At 38.8% G+C, this 27,440-nt stretch overlaps 1 protein-coding gene across 1 annotated transcript in view; it reads left to right on the top strand.

Moving 5' to 3' along the window:
- Nucleotides 1-11,657: 11,657 nt before the first annotated feature.
- The window catches only part of SCN10A (sodium voltage-gated channel alpha subunit 10), a gene marked incomplete at both ends in the record, with an annotated part of 76,180 nt that continues 60,397 nt past the window's right edge, over nucleotides 11,658-27,440 (top strand). The window contains 3 exons of the mRNA XM_081072928.1: nucleotides 11,658-11,927; nucleotides 13,331-13,449; nucleotides 16,457-16,537. Of these exons, the coding sequence (XP_080929054.1) occupies nucleotides 11,658-11,927; nucleotides 13,331-13,449; nucleotides 16,457-16,537 (470 nt within the window). The remainder of the gene's footprint in view (nucleotides 11,928-13,330; nucleotides 13,450-16,456; nucleotides 16,538-27,440) is intronic.

Genomic DNA, 27,440 nt, shown 5'->3' with positions numbered 1-27,440 from the left:
TTCCTTACCTTCTGGGCAGGAGAGAGAAGGATAAGGACTTAGGTCTCCAATAGGCTCTGACCGGGGCTAAGCCAGCCTCAAGGTTCAATGCCTTTTCTGTAGAAGTGGGTTAATAGTAGGTTTGGCTCAGAACGTCCTGGTTGGCTGTCTGGGTCGGTGCTCATCCAGGCACTGCACTCTATCTCCTGCTCCAGTCTATTCCAGTCTATTCTAGCTTTGTGGGAAATCATATGAATGCAAGACAAAGGGAATTCTGGGGAAACTGACAGCATCAGTGCTGGAGTATAAAAAGCATGGGAATACCTGGGTTGTGCCAGCTCTGCCTGTTTCTAGCTGGAGTCCTTTGGTGAGATTCATCATCTGCCTGAGTCTCAGATTCTTCACCTGTCAGACTGTATGGTTTGATGTGAAATCAGACAGCTTGTGTCATACTTCCAGAACAATTACTTAATCATCATGTTCCCTTGGGGAATAATATTACAAACAAAAGTAACATAATGCTTTCTGTGCTCTAGTCACTGTTCTAAGCACTCGTTTCATTCTCATGACTACCTTATAGTACTATTACTATGTCTGTTTTATAGATGATAAAACTGAGAACAGAGAAGTTACGTAAACTTCCCAATGTCACACGGCTAGTAATTTGTAATGTGGGAATCGAAACCCAGATAGTCTGGCTCCAGAATCCAAGAACATAGCCATTGCACTATGCTGCCTCTTGACACGTTGGTTTCTTAACCAATGGGAACAATTTTGTTGTGTGGGGGAGGGATGTGATCAGTGTAAAAATGTGTAAAGAAGATTTAGAGGACTCAAATATTAGATGCAATCACACAATGCATTTTGAAAGATAGGAAACACTAAGCATATGCCACATTGTTTTTAAAATGTCACAATTCCACTGAGACACCCTTTGTACCTAATGACAATATTTCACACTGTACACTGTGCCAGTCATGGAGGGCACAGAGATGGAGACATAATAAATTTTGTTTTTGCCCTCACAGGACTTACAATCTAGTGGGGCAGACACATATAAACACAGAAATAGATATAATTATAAGCTGTGTTAAATGTCCGCAAAGAGAAGGATTCTTTGGGGGATCCTCTTGAAGGCCCCGAACTTGGAAAGGCATAATCAAGGAAAGCCTCTCCGAGGAAGTGACATGTAATCTGTGACCTAAAAGGAGATACTATTTTTGTCAGAGTTTGCCTTTTGGAAGCCAAATTTGAAGGCCAAATAAGAATGTGACTTGTGGACAAAAGACAGATTTTTTTCAACGTCAGGAGCCATGCAGCAGCCCTGGATTTTCGGAGTACCCTTTGCTTCCCTGGAATGAACTGATGGGCTGCATTATGTTGTTTGTCATTTACATGATATTCACAGGGCTCTCGCCTTGGAACCTTGTCCAAAATTCCTTTCTATCTGTCAGAATTTGCATATTTTTTCTTTAGAAACTTAAAAAAGAAAAAGGGGGATTATTGTTCCGGAGAGACATATTTGGCGCTAAAATAATTAATGTTTAAGAAGAAGATTAACAACCATAGAATTGCCTTATGGAAAGGGGCCCGATACAGGTGCCCTTGCTTTTAGTATTGTGTTCAGTCAAGGTCAGACAGAGAGAGCAAGGGACCCAGGGGGAGGCTCGGTCTGGGTGTGCATTTGAGCGTTCTTCAGGGAACCAGAGCCCAGAGTACACTGTGCCGCTCCCAGCTCGAGTTTGTGGTTTTCATCTTGTGACACATACAGTGCTAAAAGCACCCTCCCAACAGCTTCCTCCAGGAAGCCTTCACCAGCTTCTCTCCTATACATTGATCCCTCCCTTTTTCAATACCTTGAGGCATTTGTCTTTATTGCTTAACACACCCCACCCCCCAGTGGTCAGAACCACACTGTTTAATCTGTATTTGTTTTTCTAATTATTTCCTGGTTGTAAGGGTTTCTTTTGTCCCTGAGAAGACTCAGAGGCCTCTTGACATGGCTTCTTGTTGAGATGGAAGGGCCTCAGTTTACACCTAGACCAATCCCTTCATTGCACAGATGAGAAAACTAAAACTAATACCAAAGATGGAACGTGAGTTATTACAGACCTGGAGCTGGGACTCCAGTCTCGTGACTTCTAGCCCTGTGCTCATTCCTCCACACCACACCACCGAACGGTGCTAAATGCACAGTAGGCCTTCAGCAATTGCTGTGAGTGAAAGCATTTTTGAATATTCGACAGAACGAGGACTAGCTAAGTCTTCAGGAATCACCATGCAACCCCCAGCAGCTCAGCTGGGCACTTCCAGGCTGTGGTAATTTCAAGAGAGAAGCCCCTGAACATTTAAAGGCACAAGGCCATGTTCACATTTGACTGTAGCCAAGAGAACACAGATCTGTTGCTTCTCATTCTCTAGGGAGCCAAGAACCAAAATATGAAGAGCAATCCTCTTCACCCTCAATCCTCTTACTGCATCCGGAAGGCAGCTGAACAGACCAGTCATGTTAGAGAGAAATGCTTCTGCTAGGTACATAATCAAACCCAGTCCTGATGTTTGTTATTGCAGTCAGCCTGTCTTTAGGGAACATACTTTGCCCTTAGTTAGACAAAACCTTAGCTGCTTAACAAGATCAGACTCAGAATGAGTCAAAGCCATAGCATTCTTCCAGATTCATAAGGCATCAGAACTCACAAATGTCACCTCAGAGCACTTTGTCATCCTCCTGTGTGCTAACTGCTTCTCAGAGACAAAAACGAAAAATACTCAACATCAGAAAACAAGCCATCAGAAGGGCTGAACCCAGGTCACCTCACTCCCAAATCATAGTTCTTTTCATTGCCTTGCAATGACTCTCTTTTAGTAAACGTCACTGAATTCTCCTTCACTCGCCACCCCCATTTCAGTCTTCTCACCTCCAGGCTCCTCTTTGTACACCAGAGAAACCCAGTCATGCTCAGCGTCTTTAGGAAGTGGGAACAAGTTTTCACCCTAAGGTCCAATCAGGCACATTGACCACAGGAACACTGGACTGAAGAGCTATGGGTCACCTTCATGGTGATGCTCTAAAATAGCCTGTCTTTGAGAGCCAACATCATTCATTCATTTATTCTCTCACTCAGCAAATATTTATGGAACGCTTACACGTGTCACATTGTCCCAGGTGCTAGGGATACCTCAGGGGAAAAGATGGACAGGATCCCTGCCTTACTCTCTAGCATAGCAGCAGACACTGAAGAGATAATTACTGAAATAAGTGGTCACCGTGAAAAAGGCCGCGGTGCAAATGAGTAACAAAGAGAACTAGTTTAGTTCAGAAGGTCAGGAAAGGCTGCTCTGAAGAAGTGATATTTAAACTAAATTGAAGGAAAAATAGAAGACAGTCAGGGGAAAGGGATGGAAAAAGTATTATTGAGAGAAAAAAAGGCATGTGTGAAACTATCGAAGCAGAAAGGAACTTGGTGACTCTGAGAAATGGAAAGAAGACCAGGGTAACTACTGGGGGAAAAGCCAGGGAAAAAGTGAGGTATAAGGAGGTGATTGGCAGGGACCCGATCACACCAGGCCCATGAGCCATATGAAGGAGTTTAGACATTGTCTGAAGAGCTTGGGAAGCCTTCAAAGGCATAATCAGAGGAGTGATATGACCAGATTTGCATTTTTAAAAGCTGATATCGGTTGCTATGTATGTAGGCAAGACAGAGTATGCAGAAAGACCAGTTAATAAGCAAGCCTAGAGGCCAGATAAGAGATGGCTGTAGCTTGCTGGTTGGAGCACATGTGGAGAGTGAGGGAGAGAATGGCGATGGGTTTATGATATGGGCAACTAGGTGCTTGATGGTGCCATTTAACAAAACAGGGAACAGGGAAAAAGCTCATTTCGATGGAGGAGATATCCAAAAAGAACCAGCAGGGAGCAGGTCTGGCACAGAAGAGAGGTTTGCATGGAAGGAAAACCATGGGAGAAAATTAGATTTCCACGAGGGGATGTAGAAGAGGGGCTAGGACAGAACTCCAAGAAGCTCCAATATTTAATGGACAGATAAAAAAGAAACCTTCAGTGAAGTCTCAGATGGAGCAAAGAGAAGGGATTTCAATAAAAGTATGTGGTCAACTGTGTCCCATCCTGCTGAGAAGTCAGTTAAGTAAAGATCTAAAAGTTTGTCTATATTTGGTACCCTGGAGGTCATTTATAACTTTGTAAAAGCTTTGGTGAAAGGGCTGGAAGAGATGTATTAGAGTGTATTGCGACATAATGACACATATTAAAGGAAGTATTTGTCATTACCTTCTTTGTGATATGTCATCTAGTTAAATCTAGCTAAATCTGATGCTAGGGGACCCAGCATCCCTAAAAGTCCTTAATTGATTATTAAATTGACCACCTAAGTTGTATTGTCTACCAGGACTTTACATATGGCAAAAATTGTCTATATACTGATTTCAATATTCTTGTGGAATCAAGCTTGCACTTTATCTTTACAAAACCTTTGGCTTAACTTAAATAAACCTGAAAATGTTAAGCCACAATTTTAAAAATTATAAGAACTCACAATGCTTTCCAGTCACCCTTCCAAGAATTCTGAAGGTCTGTTAGTGGTATATTTTGATAGGGTCCTGAATAGGACAGGAGTTCTGTTGGGAGAGGGTATTAGGAATAGGAGAAAGAAAGTATATTTTATATGTCTTAAATAATAACTCTTATCTACAGCATGAATCCCCTTCAAATTCTTGAATCTATTGTAATTTGTATTACCTCATTAAATAAACTTTTATTTTGGGCAGCTGAAACATATTCAAAGGTATTCACACACTAAATAAAGATGGAGGATGGAGAAAGAGAGTGGAAACATTATGAATTTTTTTATATTGTATTTAATTGCAAATGATCTCACATGTTTATTTAGCTTATATGCTGAGAGCTAGTGGTGTGGAATTGAAATAGGCTAAGTGGCTACTGGCTATTAAATAGCATTGTAATGGGAAATATTAAAGTCTATATTGTGCATTTGTACAGCACTTAGCTTACAAAATGCTTTCATGTACATTACTCGATTCTCTTCAAAACAGTGTCAGATTAGCTGGGCTGATGTTATCACGTGTAGCTTACACATCATAGAAGTGAGGGTCAGAGGGATTCAAAAACCAAGTGAGTGTCAGAATTCAAGCTTCCTGCCACCAAGCACAGTACAATTTTGATAAAACCCACACACTCTCTCTGGGTTTTTTTTAATAACTGAGTCTCTAGACTCAGTTTTTTTTATAACTGAGTCTCTAGAGCTGACACAATCAAACATCCTGAGTTTCTGGGTCCACAATGTTTCCAGACCATGTGATGAGGAACTTGCTTTCTTCCTTAGTGACAAAAATGTTTTCCCTCCTTAGGATCCCATTTTCAATAGGTTTGGGGAGATGGTAGGCAAAGACCCTTAAGAAAGGAATACCTTCCTCTTTTTCAACTTCATTGGGATCTCCATTCTGGTGGGCGGAGATGTTTTGATTTAATGCTTTTTAGGCACTTTCTTCCCCAAACTTGCAGATTCCTTTCTTCCTTGAATTACTCCTTTCTTCCACTTTAGCCCTCACAGAAACTTGGCTATTCTCAGCATTTCAGCCTGGTACGCTCATTCAGCTACATCAGTTATTCATCACGCCCCACAGAAAACCATTCCCACTCAGCTCTCATCCATCACCTAAATCTCTTGTTCAGAACCACGGACAGCTGAACGCCATACCAGACACTACCTTGCTCCTTCAGAACCATAGTCAGAGCATACACTTTCCTTCACACTGTAAGTACTTTGGTTGTACTCCATTCCTGGACAACAGATTGGCTAGATATTACCTCTGGATCATTCGGAGATAAATTATGTTCAGGAAGGATTCCCCTGCCTCCATTCCTTTAGCACCAGGGGCAAGTCAGGACTAGTCAATTCAAAGACAGTTCAGTGATATTTTTCTGGTGCCACAGATAGCTAAGTCTCAATCTCTGACTACTGGGCAGGATTACGGACAGTGTGGTCTCATTTTCATCATCACAAACAGATTATTCCACTTTCCCAGTGGCATAGCTACTCTAAACTCTATCTCTTCCCTGCAAAGTGTCTTCATATGTCCAGTACCCTGTTACTCCAATCAGATACCTAACAATAAAAGTTTCAAGGCAGTGGACAGCTCAGCTGCACACATGTCAGTATCACTGACTATCTGAAGTGCTGATATCTCAGGGACTTCTCTAAGTCTTGACTGGTCTGTCCACATCCCCCAAAACAGGGGCATTTAATTCCATGTTCCCATTAACATGGAGAGCCCAGCAATAACTCCAGTGCTAAACCTAGCTCTTGCTTGCTCATTACATGAACTAGAGAGCCCAACCATACTCTCCTTCTACCTTGGAGAACAACGTTTATCCAAATCAGGGTGGATTTGGGGGAACCCTAAGCCTTAAATTGTTATTAAAGAGAAGACACTTTTCTCATAACGTGGGATATGGTCAGTTTCTACCCACCCTGGTCTCACAGTTCAGACACTTGTGTTTTCTGTGTCCTGTCTTCTCCAAACTCTATCCTGGTGGCAGATGAAAGGCTCTAGCAGTGTTCCATAAATATCTGATACATACTTATTCAGGATCCCTTGAGTTTATTCATTCATTTATTCTGCAAATATTTGTTGATCACCTAGTTATGTGCCAAGCAGTGTTTCCAGTGTTAAGTGTTCAGCAGTTAACCAAACAGACAAAATCCATAGATTCAGAGAGCAAAAATTTTAGTTGAAGAAGATAAATCATAAGTAAATTAAATTAAAATGCTAATATTAGTTGGTTAAAAGTGTTATGAGAAAAAATGAAGAGAGGTAAAGGGATAGAGAGTGGCCAGGGGTTGTTGTTTGGGAAAGGATGGTGAGGGGAGGCTTCTCTAACAAGGTGGTATTTGAATGAGTCACATGGTTATAAATGGGAAGAGAATACCAGGTAGAGATAATAGCAAGTTCAAAAACCTTGAGGTAAGAGCATTCTTGGTGTGTTGAAGAAACGGCAAGGTAGTCTATGGGACTAGGTTGCAGAGAGCAAGGGAGAGAATGATATGAGGTGAGCTCAGAGATCAAGTTTATGGGAACACACTTGAAGGCATATTCTTAGAGGAGCATACTCATTGGTTCAAAAAGTATAGACTGCAAGGATTTGAGAGAATGCTAGCACTGAGACATGCTGAGAACATATATTAATAGTAGCCCCAGCAAGAGATGATCGTGAATTGACTATGGCGGTAGTAATGGAGGTGGGCTGTAGTGGTTTGGTGACAGCAGTGGCTGTGATGAGAAGGAAACAGTTCAGAAGTAAGATCACTGGAATTTTCTGAGGAGCCAAGTGTGAGACTTGAGAGAGAAGTAATCGCTAATTCCAAAATTTCAAGACTTGGGGCCTGAGCCACCGGCAGGATGAAGTTTTTTTTTTTTTTTTTTAATTTATTTATTGGGGTGACAATTGTTAATGAAATTACATAATTTAAGGTGTACAATTCTGTATTACATCATCTATTAATCCCATTGTGTGTTCACCACCCAGAGTCAGTTCTCCTTCCATCACCATATATTTGACTCCTTTATCCCCATCTCCCACCCCCCACCCTCCTTACCCTCTGGTAACCACTAAACTATTGTCTGTGTCTATGAGTTTTTGTTTCTCATTTGTTTGTCTTGTTTTTGGTTATTGAAACAAAGATAACTAAGGGAAGAGCACATTTGGGATAAAGAAGTTAACAGGCTTTTTACATCTATCAGACATCCAGGTGAGGACTGATAGAAGGACAGTTCAGTATAAGAATTTAGAATGTAGGTGAAAGGCCTAGGCTGGAGATGAAAATTATATTTGTTTAAATGTGACTCCAGACTACCTATGTTGTCATCAGAACTTTAGTCTTTTTTTCCTCTGGAAAGCATCTTCCTGGAAAGCTGGCCAAAAAAGTTGTCGGAGACCCAGAGCTACATTTATCTGCCCAAACGTTATGGATTTGTAGCTTGTTGACTACTGTATCTACAGAGTCTAAAACAGTGTCTGGCATAAAGGAGGAAGATTTGAGGCAGAAGAGCCATAAAGAGGACCTCTACCTTTCCATCTTAGAAAATTGGTGATGCAATGTATTAAGATAGAGAACATAGGAGGAGACGTTGAGATGGGAGGAAACGGAGAGATCATGGGAGATAATGATTTTGAGGTGTCTATGGAGCATTCAAGGGTATATATAATATACAAAGACTTTGGATTAGTGGGTCTGGAGTTCAGAAGAAAGGTTCAGGTTTAGGAGTCACCTGCATGAAAATGGTAACTTCGGCTGTATAGATGAGGACAACCATGAGAAGCACAAGAAGATATTATTCTACATGGGATGGCAGGGAGGTTCACACTTTCAAATACTAATCAGGCTCTGAAAAAACTATAATTACCTGTTTGCCCTTGTCATATATGCCATACAGAGCCAAATGTTGTATTAGTGGGGAAAGTCCTCTATTGGAGTCTAAGAGCTTCAACGAGCTAGATAAAACAAAGAGGCTGTTCTCTGAGGCTCCTGGAAATCTCACCACGTCTGCATCATACTGTTCAGTCTCGGCCTCTCTCAAATCCCAGAGCCATCCAATGATGACCCAGTCAGTAGGATTCCAGGACTGCTCCAGCCAGCCAGACCCATCCGAGAAACGGGGCAGCACTGCATATGGAATCACAAGACTCAGAGACAAACTTGTTTAAGCAAGTTAATATCTTTATAGCCTATCGTAAGCACAGACGCTTCTGGTTCTTAGTTCTCTTATATGTAAGAAAATACTTTCTACCTACTCTACAGGATTTCTGTGGGGATTAAAAGAGATCATTAGGCCCACTGTTGTTGTTGCTGTGGATTAATGAATTGAGTAGATCTTTTTATGAGGCTCAGCCATCTTTGTGATCAACTCAGACTAGCTACATGATCAGAGAAACATTTTTCCTAAGAGCAACAGAAGCTGGGAGAAAGGACCCCTGTCCTGCTAAGATGTTCTAATACCCAATTCCAATGTGTAGGGAGGAAAATATGGGTGTTCCTTATACCACAAAGGAGCAATTCTTCGTATATAAGCTGTTGTCCTACGTGCAACTAAATTTTGACATCATCTACCTGGAGATAGCGTAAGATCCCATAGATTAAGGGCTCAGTTCTACAAGACTGCCCCCCACCACACACACACACACACACACACACACTAACTGCAGATATCAATTGCAAGCCCAGGTTGTTACCTATGCTTCTGACTGACCACCTACACATTGGAGTTTCCAATGACTCTTTTCCCCATCTCAGGATGCCAATCACAACCCCAGGTTGTTATCACTTTGTAAGGGGTACAAATATCTAATTATTGTTTTGTACACCTGAAACTAATAATAAAAAAATGATAGGGATTTACTCAGGCTAAGCAAGGTGAGGGAATAATTTCAAGCAGAGGAAATGGAACACAGAAAGCCCTTACAATGAAAAAGAATGGGTCAGATTCAAGGAGGAACGAATAAAAATAGTGTAGTTGGCAACCACAGTATTGGAGAGGTAAGCACACAGTCTGAGTTATCTTGAGTGCTGTGGGCAACTTTAGAAGGATTTTAAATAAGGATGGAATACAAGATCTGAATTTTAGAAAGATCATTTGGTTACAATTGAAGAATTTGTTAGAAAGGACTAAGGGAAGCAAAAGAACACGTAGGAGATCATTGGGATGACAGTGGCTGGACTACTGGTATGATAGAGAGGTTAAAGATACACAGAGAGAAGGTACTAAGGAGATAGAATCAATGACACTGCATACCTGATTGGATGTGGCAAAAAAATAGACAAGAAATAATGATAATACCCAAGTTGTGGGCAGGCACAGAAATAGGCTACTTGGTGCCATTCACAGAAGGAGAGAGGCTTGGAGGAGAGGCAAGTACTGGAAAAGGGATGGAGAGATGATAATTAGCTCAGTTTGGGACATGTTGAGTTGGACATGCCCATTAGACATTCAAGTGTAGATGACAAATGGGGGGTCTGAAACCCAAAGATATAATGAGAGTTGGAGATAAAGACTCAGGAGTCATTTGTGTATAGATGAGAATTAAAGCCATGAGAATGGGTGAATGCTCTCAGGAGATTGTGTCAGACAGATATGAAATTCAGTACCTGTCCTGCCATTTATTAGTAACGTGATCTTGGTAAAGTTAACTTTGCCACTCTGGTTTCTCATTTATATAGTAGAGATAATACCTTATAGATTGATACAGTGATGGTTAATGTGGTAATGCATGAAAATTGCTTTTAATCCAGTATCAAGAACATAGTAGAATCTCTGTAAATGCTAGCTATGATCAGTGCTGTTGATGTTCTTACAATTGTCATTATTCCAAAATTTTAAAAGCATTGACAATCACATCTGGCAGAAAGTGTGGAAGTGGAGGTTGAGAAGGAAGAGACAGAAAGTTAGAAAAACCAAAAGAGTGTGTCATAGCAGTTGAGGAGAGGCCATGTTTCAAGAAGAAGAAAGTGGTCAAAACAACCAATAGGACCAAGATAAGAACTGAGAAGCTCCCCCCATCCCCAAATTTAACCACAAGAAGAACTCTGGTGTTCTTGCAAGGAGGCATTAAAGTTGAAGGAGATCTGAGAATCTCTAAATGCTGTTAGGAGGGAGGCAAGAGACCAGTAGGGAGAGAGAAATGAGGTAGTGAGGGGATAAGGTCCAAAGCACAAGGAAAAGAATGGCCTTAGCCAGAAAGAGGGGTGATAGGAGGAAAGGAGGGCATAGAAGTAAGTAAGTAGGTTTGAGGGCATAAAGTTGAGGGGGTTATTTTCTTCATGAAGTACAGAACACGGTCATTGTCTTGTTACAAGGAGAAATAAGGACTAATTTTAAAAGATGAACAGTATTTGAAATATCAGACTAGAAGAAACTGCTAACTAGGAAAACCATATGATTCCCAAGCAGCACGATGTCCCCTCATCACCCCTCAGCCGTCCATATTCAGAGAAACCTAAATTAGATTCATCTAGATTGACCCAGGTTTGGTATTTAAGATAAGGGCAAGAGAGTGGCCAAAATGGTGACCATGAGGTCTGAGCTGGATATGGAGAGAAGTGTTTGGTCATGGACAAAAGAAAAGTAGCCGAGGGGTCCAAATGGAGTTCAGGGAGGGGGAGAAACATTGAAAATGTCAATAAATGAAAGGTTGTAGTCAAAAAGTAGGATGAGACTACAGATAAAGTAGATCATGAACCAAAGTCTTTGATGAATATGGGAGAGTGCTTGTTGCTCAGTGGACATGGAAACGAGGAGGGAGGACAGTACGGCTAGATCTGGTGGTGGCCATGGTGGGTGGTGTGTTACAAATGATGAAGGAGCAATGACTTAGATGCTTATGGAGAGCATAGACATGACCCTACAGTACCCATAGTAGAATGGAATAAACAGCCTCCCCTGAGAGCGGTGCGGGGCAGTGAGGTCTTGCAGGGGAGCTCAGTGTGAGTTAAGGAAGGAACTGGAGAGGTAGGTGCAGGAGCTTTTCTAGTAAGTAAGGTGGGAAGGACGGGAGAAAGAGGGCTAGTGGGTAGGCTGTTATCTCTCTGTGTTTATGTCCACTCTCATAAGAGTATAAATTCTTCCTAAAGAAGAATGAGAAGATGGAATTCCCCTTTGGGTCCCCGGAAACTACCAACTTCCATCGATTCACTCCAGAGTCCCTGGTGGAGACTGAAAAGAGAATTGCTGCTCAGAAGGCAGAAAAGAAAGCCAAAGGTAAGCACAGGAAGCAGGAGGACCAAGAGGAGAAGCCTCGGCCTCAGCTAGACTTGAAAGCCTGCAACCAGCTGCCCAAGTTCTACGGTGAGCTCCCGGAAGAGCTGGTTGGGGAACCCCTGGAGGATCTGGACCCCTTCTACAGCACACACCGGGTAAGGGCTACTGGCTGGAAGGGCTGTTCTCCACTCTGGGAGAGGAAGCCCCTGCGCACCCTTCCCCCTCCCAGGGAGTCCTCCTGGACCCGGGGTGCTATGGTTGTCAGTTAGATTCAGTCAACGAAAAATGTGTCTAACTTCTTTGACGCTCTCTTTGAATCTTTATGGTATTCATGGTAGAAGCTAATTAAATCCAGATCCTCAAAGGCAGTGACAACTGTTGTGAAGTTTTCAGAGTAAGCTGGCTGTTCCCTTGGATGAGCTCTGGTCTCGGGTCTCCAGAGGTGTTGGCTGTCTTTGCCAATGGGGAGCAGAGATCTTGAGGCAGAGTGGTGGGGAGAGTAGAATAGGGAAAGGGAACAGAAATTAGGATGATTTCAACCAGTGGTCCTCAAAGTATGATCTCAGAACCCCTGGGGTTCCCCAAACATTTTTAGTGGGTTCCGCAGGTCAAAACTATTTCATAATAATACTTAAATGTCATCTGTCTTTTTCACTCACACTCTTTTGTGAACATACAATAGTGAAAGTAGAGGTATTAATGGGAGTTAGACATCAGCAGTCTAACAGCTACTTGAATGTATGCTTGCATATTCCTGTATTTTAAAATTTCCTACATTTTAAATTTCTAGTATCACAGACACACACACACACAGACACACACACACACAATATAAGCAAAAAGGTATAAACATTAACAAAAGCTCTTTGGAGTCCTCAGTAATTTTCGATCTTATAAAAGTGTGTGAAATCAAAACCTTTAAGAACCACTAGTTAAAACAAGAGCTGTTTCATGACAATTATATTGTTTGTATTGTATCTTAGGTGTTCTATACGCTGAAAAATTGGTGTGTAGATATTTGGGAGGTGGAAGGGGCAGGGATCAGCCATCTCAAATACAGTTTGTAGAGAAAATAAAGACCCTGGAATGTCTTTCTCCTTCCTCTCATCTGCCAAGAGCCCTCACTGTCCTAGACACTCAGCGGAAGGAACCAGAGGAGGATTTGGAAAGGGAGGCCTAGGAGGTAGAGAACAGAAGGAACATCACAGGGATGATCCACTAATTAGAAGAGAAATTAAATGCAACCAGACACCATCCTCCTTCCCCAGACATGATGCAGCTTAACAGGCCCATGGTCAGCTGCCTACCCACTGGGCACTTGCAGTGGGTTCATCTCAACATACAGTCAGCCAAAGGGCCTGCTGTAAGGGTGAGGGTATGGCTGTTAGTCCCCAAACCTCCCTAACTTTTTGGTTCTCCATTTGGCTCTCATTGACTCAATGTTCCCAGAGCCCTCTGCTCACAAGCCTGAAATGATGCCACTCATGCTCAAAAATATGGTTGTGTGAGGACGTGTGTTTCTCACTGGAGGTCCACCTTCTGTTTTGTTTTGTTTTAGACATTTATGGTGCTGAACAAACAGAGGACCATTTTCCGGTTTAGTGCCACTTGGGCCCTGTGGATATTCGGTCCTTTCAATCGGATCAGAAGAACAGCCATCAAAGTGTCTGTCCACTCATATCCTTTGCACAGTTGATTTTTCCCCATGTTAGAATCAGGCTTTGTCCACTGTGTCCAGTACCTTTCTTCTTCAGTGATTAGATATAGAGCCTTCCTCTAATTGAATCTTTTTTTCAATCATTACATTGAAAAAAAGTGTTTGGGGCTGTAATGTGTCCAACACTTGAAAGCAGTCCCGAAGCAGAGGTCTTCATGCAATGCAGGGGTGGGTTTGGGTTCACCTGGACTAGTCTGGACATACCTTTGGGTGCACAACTTGAAAACTGTCCTCTTTATGGAGGGAGCTTTGTTGATTCACCCAGGCACATTCTCACCATATGTGGCCTGCTCTTCCCACAACATAACAACCAGTAAAAGGGCCCCAAGTCTTCTTTGGGCAGATGAGATAAACGTGGGTTGTTACTCTGTGCCCTAGACATGCTGGGGACTAGCTTCTTGTTGGGCAAAAGAGCAACACCTCTCAGAGGGCAAAGAGAACAGATCACAATGGGCAGAGAGTAGATTGTCTCAATGGGACCGCATTGGTCATGGGGTACTGCCAACATCACGTTACCCCCAAACTACCAGCAGGTTGAGAATGTCAGTGGTCTGAGGGCCATGCCATTGGGGAATGTAATGATTAGAAACACATGGGTCAAAGGTCTGTATTATTCTAATTGCTTAATTGTTTTAAGCAGCTTCAGAAACTGGCTTCAATTTTGGGTTTTTTTTTTTTTGAGGGGGGGGAGCAGGGGAGGTGTTTTGTTTTTCCCCAAGGCAAGCCAAACTAGTACAAGAAAGATTTTGGCTTTGTTTCCAAGAATCTTCCCTGGCGACTGTCCAAGTTGGAAGTTCCTCATGATAAATTCAGCTCTGGCTTTCAGGAGGTTGATTTGCTAGAACAGCCTTGCCTCAGCTGCCTGACAGGTGGTAACCAGCCTGTTCTTAGGAGGCTCCAGTAAAAGGAGATGTCTCTTCCCACCCTGGGGCAACTTGCTGGGTTGCTGCACAGCTCCCAGTGAGCTGGTTAGCCCAGGAAGTAATCCCCACAGGAAATCATGCTGCTTGAGACAGTCGCATTGCATTTCCAATGCTTTAGCTTTACGGCTAACCAGGGGAAGTACACTTTCTTAAGTGAATCTTGGAATTCTTGATTCAATAGAAGGATATTTAATGATAATAGTAGACTCCCATGTGCTAAATATCTCCTAAGTGTCAACACTCTCATAGGTACAGAAACCCTTGAAGAAGGGATTAACACCCCCATTTTACAAATAATGAAACTGACACTCAGCAGCATTCAGTAAATTCCCCACTAGTGAAGAGGGCCTGGAGGCATCTTACTTAGGGCAGTGTCAGCAATAAGGAAATAGGCAGTTAATGGAAATGAATTAGAGTAATTTATTTTCTCAGTATGTCATCTCTACTTAGGTTTTTAGAAATACATATACAATTACATACAATTACAAATAAAAAAAAAAAAACAGCAAATAGGCAAACTCCTCTCCAAGCATCCTCATTGAATTATAGCTAGATAAGTAAGAAACAGCTATTTAGAAATAAAATTCACTTAAAGAACCAAGTGACCCATGAATACTCTTTTTATCTTGAGGTTTTATGCGTAAATAATTGCTTAGTAGAGTCACAGCTGGACAGAAAGGCTAAAAGCTGTTGAACATCTCCTTATCACAGATTCATCAAAAGTCTGCATTTATATATTTAAATCTCACAAACCGGGTAACTCTAGCTCCAAACCATACTCTTCAAGGTATGGAATTCTCAGTGTCTTATTTCATCAAAATTCTAATTCTAATTAAATTTGCTGTGAATGTTGTCGTGAGTAATATTATACATAATATATTACTTTTAAAGGTTTGTGTAATTGAAGATAGGATTTTAAGTTAATCCTTGGATTAACATTTTCTCCCCATGTGACCACATTTTTTAATTTAATTGCAAGTCAACAGGAAAAGGTGATTTAATTAGCAGAATTTCCCTTTTCAAAATAGATGTGTTCCTAAGTAACTGTAAAACAGGGCACATTAAAGGCATTTACAGAAAACTAAAATAGATTTAAATACTTCTCCTCAAGTTGAAATTATGAAAGATGAGTGGTTCATTCACTCTGTAGGTCAAGTTCATCTTCAGGCTTTTGTTTTTTTCAGGAAGTAATTGTTCAGAACCCAGTGAGTCTTGAGAAAAATATCCAATGGGAGAAATTTATCGTTGGCTTTTCCTCACCAACATTTGTTCTCATCTCTTTACCCACTTCCATTTGCCTTTTTTTTTTTTTTCACTGTTTCCTTCCCCTTTAGATAATCCACTTGTCCAACCTCTCCTCTACAATTCTCCTCTTTGGCTATTCAGAGTTCTCCCACAGCCTAATCCTATTTGGAATTTTTTCCTTGAGCCAGCATTCCACCCACGTGCTTGTGCATGCCTCCACCATTCCTGGCCAGGAGTCCATTTCCTCATTGTGCCTGACTTCAGCTACGTTAGAAAAACAATCAGACTAAACTAAGTAATTCCCACGAAAACTTGTACCCTCCCGTTACCTCTAATTTCCTAGGAGTAGTCTCTTTGTCTTTTAGGAAAACAGAGACATTTGCTGGATGAAATTTCAGGGCATATTGCATAGTGCAATGAAGGCTTCAGGGCAGATGGACATTTTGGAAGAGGGATTCTGTTCAGTGTTCTGTTATCAAATGATCTGAGTTCACATCTCAGCATCGTGGTTGACTAACTGTGTGATCACAGAAAAATGATTTAAGGTTTTCCAGCCTGTTTTCTTAGCTCCATAATGTAGATAATAATATCTACCTGTAGGTTAATTGTATTAGAAATCATGTGGATGAAGTACTCAGGCCAGGGTAGGCACTCAGTAAATGTTAGTGGTTATTAAGTGGCAAGACCATAAAGTTGACCCTAGCTAAGACTTATGAATGTAATCATTCAGCATCAAGCTGATCATCAATATCATCAGGGAAACATGGTGTCTCAGCTTTTTCTTAACATAGCCTCTCAGATGGTTCAGTTCATTTATTACAGTCACTATTTTGGTCAATTGTGTGTGCATGACCCAAAACGACCTTCCAGAGAGACTAGAGTGAGTAGATTTGCTGTTATCCTTGTGCCTTCCTTTTTTGTCCTTTTCTCTTCCTTCACTTGGTGGCTTTTTTTCTTTTATTTATCCTGCCATGTCTCATTTGGGTGATGTGGATTTCTATTGTCTATCTGACTTTGTAACGGCCATAGACCTTCTTCTCTGTGGACTTCATTTTACAAACACACATATGATTTTCAGCTTTGAGGAGTTATAGATTAGAGGTACTCATCCCTGGCTGTGTATTGTAATCCCTATCCAAATACTGATGCCTAAGTCTCAATCCCAGAAGATCTGATTTCATTGGTCTGGGGTGGTCTGGGTGGATGAATTCCCCACCACATGCACCCACATTCATCTACTAGCTGCACACATGAATGAAGCTCAGGAAAGGCCTACTTGAAAAGAGAAGTAGGAACAAAATTGAGAGAGAATTAAGAACAAATGGTCCTGGAACATACTCAGAAAATAACACATGAATGAAGCTGGTTAAGTTATCATGGCTCATATACTTCAAAATAACCTTAATATTCTGAGATGATTCTATCTTCCTGGTTAGCAGATGGAAGCTCTGTGTTTTAGATTGGGTGGCTTTTCCAAAAACATTCTGCACCAACATATCTGGTAGATGTGCCCCTGCCCCAGTTCACGCTGTACAGACCTTTGGTATAATAACAGGAGTTCTGTAGGGCTTTCTCTTCTTCCAACTCTAATTTTTTTTTTTCTGACTGTAATAGTAACACCTGCATAATAGGAAATATCTTCTATTTCTATTAATAAATTAAAGACAAAACTCATGTGGTCATCTAAATTGATGTTGAAAACTCATTCCATAAAGTTTCATATCTGTTCATAATTAAAATCTTATAGAAAAGTAGGAATGAATGGGAATTGCATTACTCTGATAAAGGGTAATGACTTTAAAGAAAGTAGCAAACATCATACTTAATCGTGAAACATGGCAAATTTTTTATTTGAGATCAGAAAGGGAAAAAAAAGCCAAGATATCTGTTTCACAAGTTTTATTCAACTTTGTAAAGGAAATCCTAGCCAGTGTAGTTAGATAAGGAAAAGAAATAAAAGGTGTAAGAATAAGAAAAGAAGTATCAAAGATGCCGTGAGTTACAGATAAAAGAATTGTGTTCATATAATAGCCAGTATAATCAGAAATAAACTATTAGAGTTAATCATAGTATAGCAAGGTAGCTGGGTATACATTAATATGTATAAATTAATTGTGTGTGTGTATATATACACACCAGCAACAAAAGAAAACATTTTTTAAAATACCATTTATACTAGCATTGTAAAATATCAAGTATCTAGAAACATGATTATCAAAGTATGAGTCAGATCTCCAAAAAGAAAATTATCTAAAATGTTGAGTAATATTAAGGAAAATCTTATAAATGGAGAGATAAATTATATTCCTGGATTCAAAGTCACAATATTGGAAGACTCCCCAAAATGACTAATACATTTAATTTGATCCCAATCAAAACCCCAACAAGCTTTTTTTGTACTACTTGCCAAACTGATTCTTAGAATTATATAAAGATTCAAAGAGTAAATTATTACCAAGACACTTTTGAGGAAGAAAAGCAAAGTGGGAGAAGAGAACTTACTCTACTGGATATCAAGACTTACTATAAAGCTCTAATAATTGAAACAGCGTGCCACTGGTATAAGATTAGTCAGACCAGTAGAACAGAACAGTTGGCTCATTAACAGACCAAAGCACATCCAGACATTGGATTTGTGACAAAGGTGGCATTGCAGAACAGTGGGGAAAGGACAGTGTTCGACAAATAACGCTGAAGAGTTAGGAATCCCAATAAAAAAATTACATTGAACATCTAACTTTACACCACACACGAGTCAACTGTAGTGAGTTAAGTTCTAAATTTCTTTGTGAAAAACAAAGACATAAAGCTTTTAGAGGGGGAAAAATAAAAAAATAAACAAAGGAGAATATCTTCATGACCTCAGGTTACAGAAAGATTTACGACATAGGACACAAGAAACACTGACCATAGAGGGAAAATATGATACATTTTAGTATACTAAAATTAAGAATTTCTGTTCATCAGAAACAACTCTGTGAGAGTGAAAAAGCAAGCTTACTGAGTAGAAAATATTGGCAACACATATACCTAAAAAGTGTTTATATCCAGAATAATGAACTTGTGCAACTCAATTAGAAGTATGTCAGAGCAATCGATATTAAAGTGAGCCAAAAAATTAAATAGATATTTCACAACAGTAGAAATCCAAATGATCAATAAACATGTGAAAATATTCTTAACCTTTTTTAAATCAAGGGAGTATAAATTACAATTACACTGAGAGATTATACACTCAACAAACAAGGAAAAAAATTTTCATTGTGACAATACCAAGTGTTGAGAAAACTATGGAGCACTAGACACTCGTATACTGCTTGCTGGTGGAAATGTAAATTTGTACAACCTTTTTTTGAAAGCAGTGGATATTATCAAGTAAAGGTGAAGATACACATACACTGTGATCCTCAAATTAGGAACATATTATTAGGAACACACACACTCAACAGAAATATGTACTTATGGGCACCAGGATACAGCTATTAATATAAGAAAGTTTACGAACATTGCCCATAAAAGGCAAAAATTGGAAACAACCCAAACTTTCATAAATTTTTGAATACATTAAATGTCTCCATTATATTCTTAAAATGGGATAATGTACAGCAATGAAAATGAATAAACTATAGCTCCACACAAGGATGAATCTTAAGGCCTATAACACTGAACAAAAAAAGCCAGATACAAAAGATTACATAAATATGATTCCATTTGCACACAATTTAAAAAATAAATAAAAACTTACCTATTTGGCTTAGGGATGCATACTTAAAAGGTAAAATATAAATTAAAAAGCACAAAAAATATCCCAAATTAGGATAGTACTAAACTCTAGGGCAGAGGAGGGAGGACAAAATTGGGAAGGGGCTAGTGGGATGCTCATAATGTCCCATTTTGTGACATGAGTAATTTGCCACACAGTTGCTATGGACTGAATTGTGTCCCCCTAAAGTTTATATATTGAAATCCTTAACCCTCCATGTGACTGTATTGGAGAAGAGAACTTTAAGGAAGTGACTGGTGTTAAATGAAGTCATAAGTACAGAGCTAGGACCAAATAGAACTGGTACCCTTATAAAAAGAGGAATGGACACCAGAGTTATCGCTCTAACATGTGAGAACAGAGCAAGAAATCTGCCATTAACAAGCCCAGAAATGGGCCCTAACCAGAGCCTGGGCATGCTGGCACCCTGATCTCTGACTTCCAGCCTCTAGAACTGTGAGAAAATAATTATTTGTTCTTTAACCCCTCGATCTATGGTATTTTGTTATGGCCGCCCAAGCTGACTAATACACAAATATTCATTCTATGACTAATTTATGTTTCATGTGCATTTTATTATGCATATTACATGTCATAAAAAGCTTAAAATAAAATAATTTTTAACTACATGACCATTGCATAAAATGCAGAATACTGAAGAATATAAATAGAAGATAGTAACTAAGTAGAGGTGGAGAAATCAGTGTTAGTATTTTAGCTTACTGTCCTCTCCCTGTGTCTCTGTCTCTGTCTCTCTCTCTTTTTCTCATAGACATAGATATAGATAGATATAGATGATACAGATATAGATGAGATAGATACATTGCTAAGCTCATACAGTGTGTAAAATTTCTATTTTTCTTTTGAACTTTTAATGCAAGGCATTTTCTCTCAAAAGTAAGAGTGATCTGCAGATTCTAGTTAAATATAAAAGAAAGCATGCATATGTTTTACCCCAACCCTCTCAAATGCTAATAAATTGACAGCATGGGGATGAAACCATATAAATATATAAGAACAAAGAGAAAGGAAAGTACAGAGTACAGAAGATGTCAAAACAATCTTCTTTGAAGACCAAAAGTGGGTGGAGGACTGGAAAAGGACCTGGCAGATCAGTGCTTGTTAAACGACAGTACCTGCAAAGATAAAAATGACTATCAAGGCATTTTACCCCCTAAAGGCCCAGAGGCCCTAAAAATCTTGACATGGTACAAATAGAAAAAAATTGAGAGTAGAAAGAGGGAGGAGCATGGGAGCAGGATATGTTCACTTATAGCTGCTTCTCTAATCGCAAAAAGTTAAAGAGTATTCTTTAAAGTTGATAAATCAAGGGATGGAAAATAATTATATTTAACAGTACAAAGGTAAGCACGAAAGAAATGTTATCAAATATCATCAGATGATGAATAAAACAGGGGAAAGGAAAGAGAATTACCAAATGGAAATAAGAGATATTGTTTAAAGAGATAGCATACCAAGGACAGTGCATTACATAGTTTTAATCATAATTATAAATTTATGCTTATAAAAGCAACCACCAGAACTAAAATAAAAACTGTACTAAATTCCGATTCATGCACAGAAAATAAAGCAAACAAAGCATACCAGACGATGAAATATTTCAAAAAAACTATTAAATACATAACATACAGTCATATAACTGAACTAAGATCAAACAAATCTTTCATGTCAATAAATATAAAATGATTTGACTCAACTGTTTAAAAAATTCATATATATTCATATACAACAAAGCAATACCCAACTTCATGTTGAATTAAAAATATACTGCTCAAGGTGATATAGAAAGGTCAAAATTAAAGAATGGGCAAAGATATAAGCAAAGGCAAACAGAAAGAGAGCAGGATCTTAATATCAGAGAAGATGGAATTTAGGCCAAAAATAATTAAACCAGACAAAAATGACATTTTGTAATGCAAAATAATCTGTAACAGTGATGCATATCTTTGCAACAAATAATAGGCAACAATGTCCATCAACTGAAAATTGTAAGCGTATAATGGTAAACAGAGAAAAACATTGTAGGGGTAGAGAAGTTTAATTTCTTCCAGCCTATGACACATCAAATGTATAAAGAAGTATGCAAAAACTTACATGACCTGAGTAACATCATTAATAAGATAGATCTAATTAATATATATCACACTATATTCCCTGAAAAATAGAGAATATACTGCCTTTCAAATGACCATACATATTGACCAAATAGTAAACCACAACAAAATCTCAATAAGCTCCAAAAGCTATAAATAATAAAGAAAACATTCTCTGATCACACTGCAATAAAATTAGAAAATAATAACAAAATCAGGAAAACAGGAGAAGCTTCCCATTTGGTAATTTTAAAAACCTCTCTTGAGAGATCTAAGATGGTGGAGTAGATAAACACTGTGCTTGCTTCATGCCGTGAACACATCAAAATTACAACTAAATTGTAGAACAATCAACCTGGAGAACCATCTGAAGTTTAGCTGAATGCAAGTTTTATAATTAAGGATATAAAGAGGAAGCCAGGTCAAGACTGGTAGGAGGGGCAGAGATGCCAAACAGGCTGGTCCCACACCCATGTGTGGAGGTTGAAAATCAGGAGAGATACCTCAGCCACAGAGGTTCCCCATGAAGGAGAGAGGGACCCCAGCCCTACACCAGCTTCCGCAGCCTGGAGTACTGGTGCTGAGAAAAGGAGCCCCCACAACTTCTGGCTGTGAAAAACAGTGGGGATTCCAACCATCCAGGTGGGACAGAAGGCTGCAGAAAACTCATATATCCTTTGAAAGCAGCCATGCAGGCACTTGCCTTGGGCTCCAGTGGAGGGACGGTGACTCTGGGGGTGTCGGAGACCTATGGGGAGAGGCTGAGTTGTGTAACTTCAGGGTGAGGACTGGAGGGACAATCCTTGTTTTCCCTGTGTGGGGCCCTCTTTCCATGTAGCTGGCAGGTGGGTGCAATTTCCTGTGTTGAGCCTGCCCCCACAGGCCAAATCTGAATCTGATTGGCCTGGTGGCCTCTGCTGTTCCACTCTGCTGACTCACTACCACCCTGCCTCACCCTAATTGCATACTGCAGGAGACTTTATCAGGGGCTGAAACTTACAGGAGCCAGTAGGTGGTAGCAGACCTCGGTGTGTCCTGGCTTTTTGTGGAGCTACCCCAATAGTGGTGGCAGCTGGCCTCCATTCACAACATGGCTTCTCCCACATGCGTGCCTCCAGTTATAACACAGGCAGTGACCAACCATGGATAGCTTTGTAGCTCCTAACCAGGTAGTCCCCAGCTGGTCACAGGCAGTGGCTGACCTGGGCCTGCACCAGAGCCCCGCCCAAGAGGCCCCAGAACCAACATACTTGGAGGCTGACTTAAGAGCACAGCAGAGCACCACCCAACTAGCCCCACGAGCGGCACACACAAAGGGTGGTCTTAACAGGCTCCAAAGCCCACTGGGGCGAATCCCACATGGTGGGGTAAGATTGTAAATACATTGAATTTATTTAGTACTACAGGAAAAATTTTTACATTTATAATATCAAGCCTTCCCACACATTAGTATGGTATATCTTCTAATTTATATAGGCCTTCTTTTATATTTTTCCATAACATTTTATAATGTCTTATGTAAAGTTCTTATATTTCTTATCCCTAGGTACATTATCAGTTTGGTTGTCCCTTTGAATATTTATTTTTATAGCTAAAATATATTAATATTATTAATTTCTATATATTGGTTTTACATTGAGCAACGTTCCCAAACTCTTTAACAAGTTACGACATTTCTCTGTAGATTATCTTGGGTCTTCTATTTAAACAATTATATCATCTGCAAACGATGATGAACTTGTTTCTTCCTTTATGACTCTTATGCCACTTGTTTACTTTTCCTGTCTTCTTAAACTGGCCAGGACCTTCAGCACAATGCTGAAGCTATAATAGTGAGCACTTTTCTTTTTCTCTTGAATTTAAAGAGTATATTTCAAATATTTCTAGTATCACGATGACTATGGGATTCTCATAATTGCCTTTTATCAAGTTATGAAAATTTCTTTCCACTTCTGACTTGTTAAGAGTTCATAATGAATGAAGATTGGTTTTTTTAGCAACATCTCTATATTAAGATTATCATGTAGTCTTTCATCTATTGACATAGTAGGTTATATTAATAAATTTGCTCATCCACTTTTAATGATTCTAACTTGATCATTGCTGGATTCAATTTGCCAATATATCAACTGAGCTACCTTGGTAAATGAGGCTGACATAATCCTCTCTCATAAACTGTCCCTTTGGGTTGCTTTTCCATCCTGCTGCCTTATTGTCTTCCTTCTGTGTTATCCCTGCAAACTCAAATTCTTCTGACTCTGTTTTGCAGAGCAGTTCAGCAATCTCCATCCCTTCCAGTACCGATAATTAATCTAAGGATCTCAGTTGGTCACTAAAAATCTCTCTGTAGCCTCTAAATCATTTCACAGATTCAGAAGGAAAAGGAATGTAGTCGTTTTATGCACAGATAATTAAAAAGTCTGAAATGTGAGATTCATCATAATTTTCATAGACTTTCTGAATTTTTACGTTCTTCAAAGCAGTATATTCAAGGACTGACTTAGTTCATACTGGTTAACATGGAGTAGTTTATCTTAAATAATGGTTTTATGTCATCTGACAGTTAGTGTTTACATTCGTTAAACCTGCACTTGTCACTGTTGCTGTTGCATTGCATAATAGCACGATTCATTAAAAAAAATGAATCAGCATTTCAAAAGTGGCTTGTAGAAATATAATACTAGTGACAAAAATAGAAAAATACATCTTGCAATATGAAATAAGGTCACAATTATAAGTAATGAATGGACTCTGTCATAAATATAAAGCTTGAATCTGTATGTCATGAGACAGATGGACAATGGATGTGGATAATCTCACAAAGGCAGATAAAAAGTAAATACCGTGTTTCCCCGAAAATAAGACCTAACCGGAAAATAAGCCCTAGCATGATTTTTCAGGATGACATCCCCTGAACATAAGCCCTAATGCGTATTTTGGAGCAAAAATTAATATAAGACACGGTCTTATTTTCGGGGAAACACGGTAAGAAAAAGCATGACAATGAAAAATGATAATTACATTTTATTGGATCAATGACCTTTTTGTCCTCATACCCAGTTTATTAGCTGTTAACACTTTTATCAAATAATAATATAAAGCTACCAAAACTCCCATACTATTTTCCAATAAAGCTTATCAACCTCACAAAAACTAGAGAAACCTATTGACTTTCTCTAGTCCAAATGAAAAATAAGTCTTTCCAGTACCAAACTGTTAAAAATTGATGTTAAAGGTTGAAAAGACATGAAAACTATAGTCATCATTGTAGAAAAAAAAGTATAATTATACTCCTGCTGGTAAGATATGAAACAATCTTCAAAATCAATAACAAATATTGTAGTTGAAAGAAAGCAGCAAACAATTGGTAGAATTCTTTTATTAGAACTACGTATTAGATTTCTGTAATGTAACTGGCACTTAAAATCAATTACTATTATGTATGCAAACAAACAGACGTTTTATTTTATAATTTAATAAAACTAATAAATCAATTGTCAGTATATATTCACCATATATATGAGAAAGAAGTGCTTAATAATTTCTGTCCTATTTATCATAAAGCTAATTTTAAGAGATTTCTGGTTTAAAGATTAGTTTCTACATTATAAAATTGCCTTTAAAAGGTATGTTGTCCATGAATGTTCACAGCATTATTCACAATAGCCAAAAGGTGGGAACAACGCAAATGTTCATCAACAGTGGAACAAAAAAGCAAACCGTGGCATATACATATGCAATGGAACATTATTCAGCATTCAAAACGAATGAGATTCTGATACATGCTACAACATGGATGAATCTTTAAAACATTATATATACTAAATAAAATAAGCCAGACACACCAAAAAAAATTATACGAGTATGATTCCACTTATATGAGTTGCCTACAGTAGGCAAATTTACGGAGACAGAAAGTAGAATAGAGGTTGTCAGAAAGTAGGGGTGGGAAGAATGGGGAGTTGTTTAATGAGAGTTTCAATTTGGGATGATAAAAAAGTTCTAGATATGGATAGTGGTGATGGTTGCACTGCATTGTGAATGTACTCAATGCCACTGTGTGTATGCTTAAAAATGGTAAAAGTAGTAAACTTTATGTTATGTATATTTTACCACAATTGAAAAACATAAAAAATACATTGAATTAGTACTGAAGAAGCGCCAGCAACATGGTCAGCAAGGAAAGGTATCAATATACCGATGAAAGGTATGGAAGCTGACAGCTCCAACAGCTATCCAGCTAGACAGAGATTTCTTCATGAATTTTTTCAGACACTAATTCTCCTCTCACAGATAAGAAAAGCCGTTACTGCTATTCACTTTTTAATTTGATTTTTACTTTTATTTAAGATATACAGGTTCATGGCTTAAAAGGTCATATAGTCCTATAAAAAATTCTAACAAAAACAGAAATTTCATGTTTCTCATCGCCTTACCCCAATCCCATATTTCCAGAAGCAAACACTCTCAATTTTTCTTTTACTTCTTTTTTATTATATCTCCGTATGTTTAATAATATATTCATACTACTATTTTTTTTAGTTCTCCTTTTTAGATATTGTCTATTGGCTTTCGGTAATGGAAAAAAAGAATTAGGTCCATATACGTACACTCATTTCCTGTCACACTCAACTTTCCATTAGTTATATCATAATTTTGGTTAGATAATCAGACAATATGTACATTGTCTGATTGCATATATGCATACATACTAGTATTGCTAAGAAAATACTGTTCACATCTGTGGCATGCAGTATACTTTGATTACATTTCCTTTTTGTACAATGTTTTTGCTTTCTCTGGAGTTGTTAATAAGAATTTCACTTCTTCATTTGCTCAGTGTTCTATACATTTATAACTAATTTGTTCCCAAACTTTTCTTCAGACGTTTAATTATTGCTTCAATTTATTCAAACACATCAGGTTATCCACCAGTTTCAAATTTTCATGAGGAAATCACTCTTAGAATCCTCCATTTCCTGCCTCAGCTATTCTCTAGACCTGATGTACAGCTCTTTTCTAGAGATTTTGTTGTTCTCCATCCTCTTTTGCATTCCGTTTGTCTCTCCCTACCTTCCTCTTTATTTGTTACTTTCTTGTTTTGGTGGAGCACATCCTCTAGTAACCTTCTTAGAAGGGTAGATGGGAAGTAAACTTTCTGAAACTTCACTTATCTGTAATTGCCTTTATTCTACTTTCATCTTAACAGTTTATCTAGGGAAGAAATTCTATATTAGAAATGATTTTCCTCAAAATTTTGAAGACATTGTTTCATTGTCTTATAACCTCCATGGTTGCTATTGAGAAATCTGATGATATTTTGATTCTCAGTTCTTTGTATGTGATCTGTGATTTTTCACTCCTTCAAAAAGAGTTAGGCTCTTCTCTTTCTGCACAATGCTCTGAAATTTTGTGATATTATGCCTTGATATGAGCCTTTTTCACTCATTTTCTTGAATACTTGTGGGTTTTTATAACTGAATACTTAGATCCTTCAGTTTGGGGAAATTTTCTTGAATTATTTCTTTGGTAATTTCTCCTGTTTCTTTCTAGATCTTCTTTTAGTCAGACATTGTGCCTATTGGTCTGATTCTCTAATTTTCACACTTTTAATCACTTCTTATCCATTTTTTTCCACTTTCTGTGAGATTTACTCAACTTTCTTTCCTGTCCTCCTATTGTTTTACCTTCGCTATATTTTTTGTTTTCAAAAATTCTGTTTGTTCTTTGAATATTCTTGTTTATAGCCTTCTGTTTTGGTTTTATATATCTAGTATCTTCTCATCTCTTAACTCTCTAAAAATATCGATGACAGGGTTTTTTGTTTTGTTTTGTTTTCCTAACATATTTTTCTGCTCCCTGCATTGTCTCTTTCTTTCCTGTTGGGTTTCTTTAGTCTTTTGTGT

This window comes from Rhinolophus hipposideros (assembly GCF_964194185.1).
Source record: "Rhinolophus hipposideros genome assembly, chromosome: 14".
NCBI classification, from domain to species: domain Eukaryota; kingdom Metazoa; phylum Chordata; class Mammalia; order Chiroptera; family Rhinolophidae; genus Rhinolophus; species Rhinolophus hipposideros.
The sequence above is the reverse complement of the archived record's forward strand: the minus strand, read 5'-3'. Positions and strand labels throughout refer to the sequence as shown.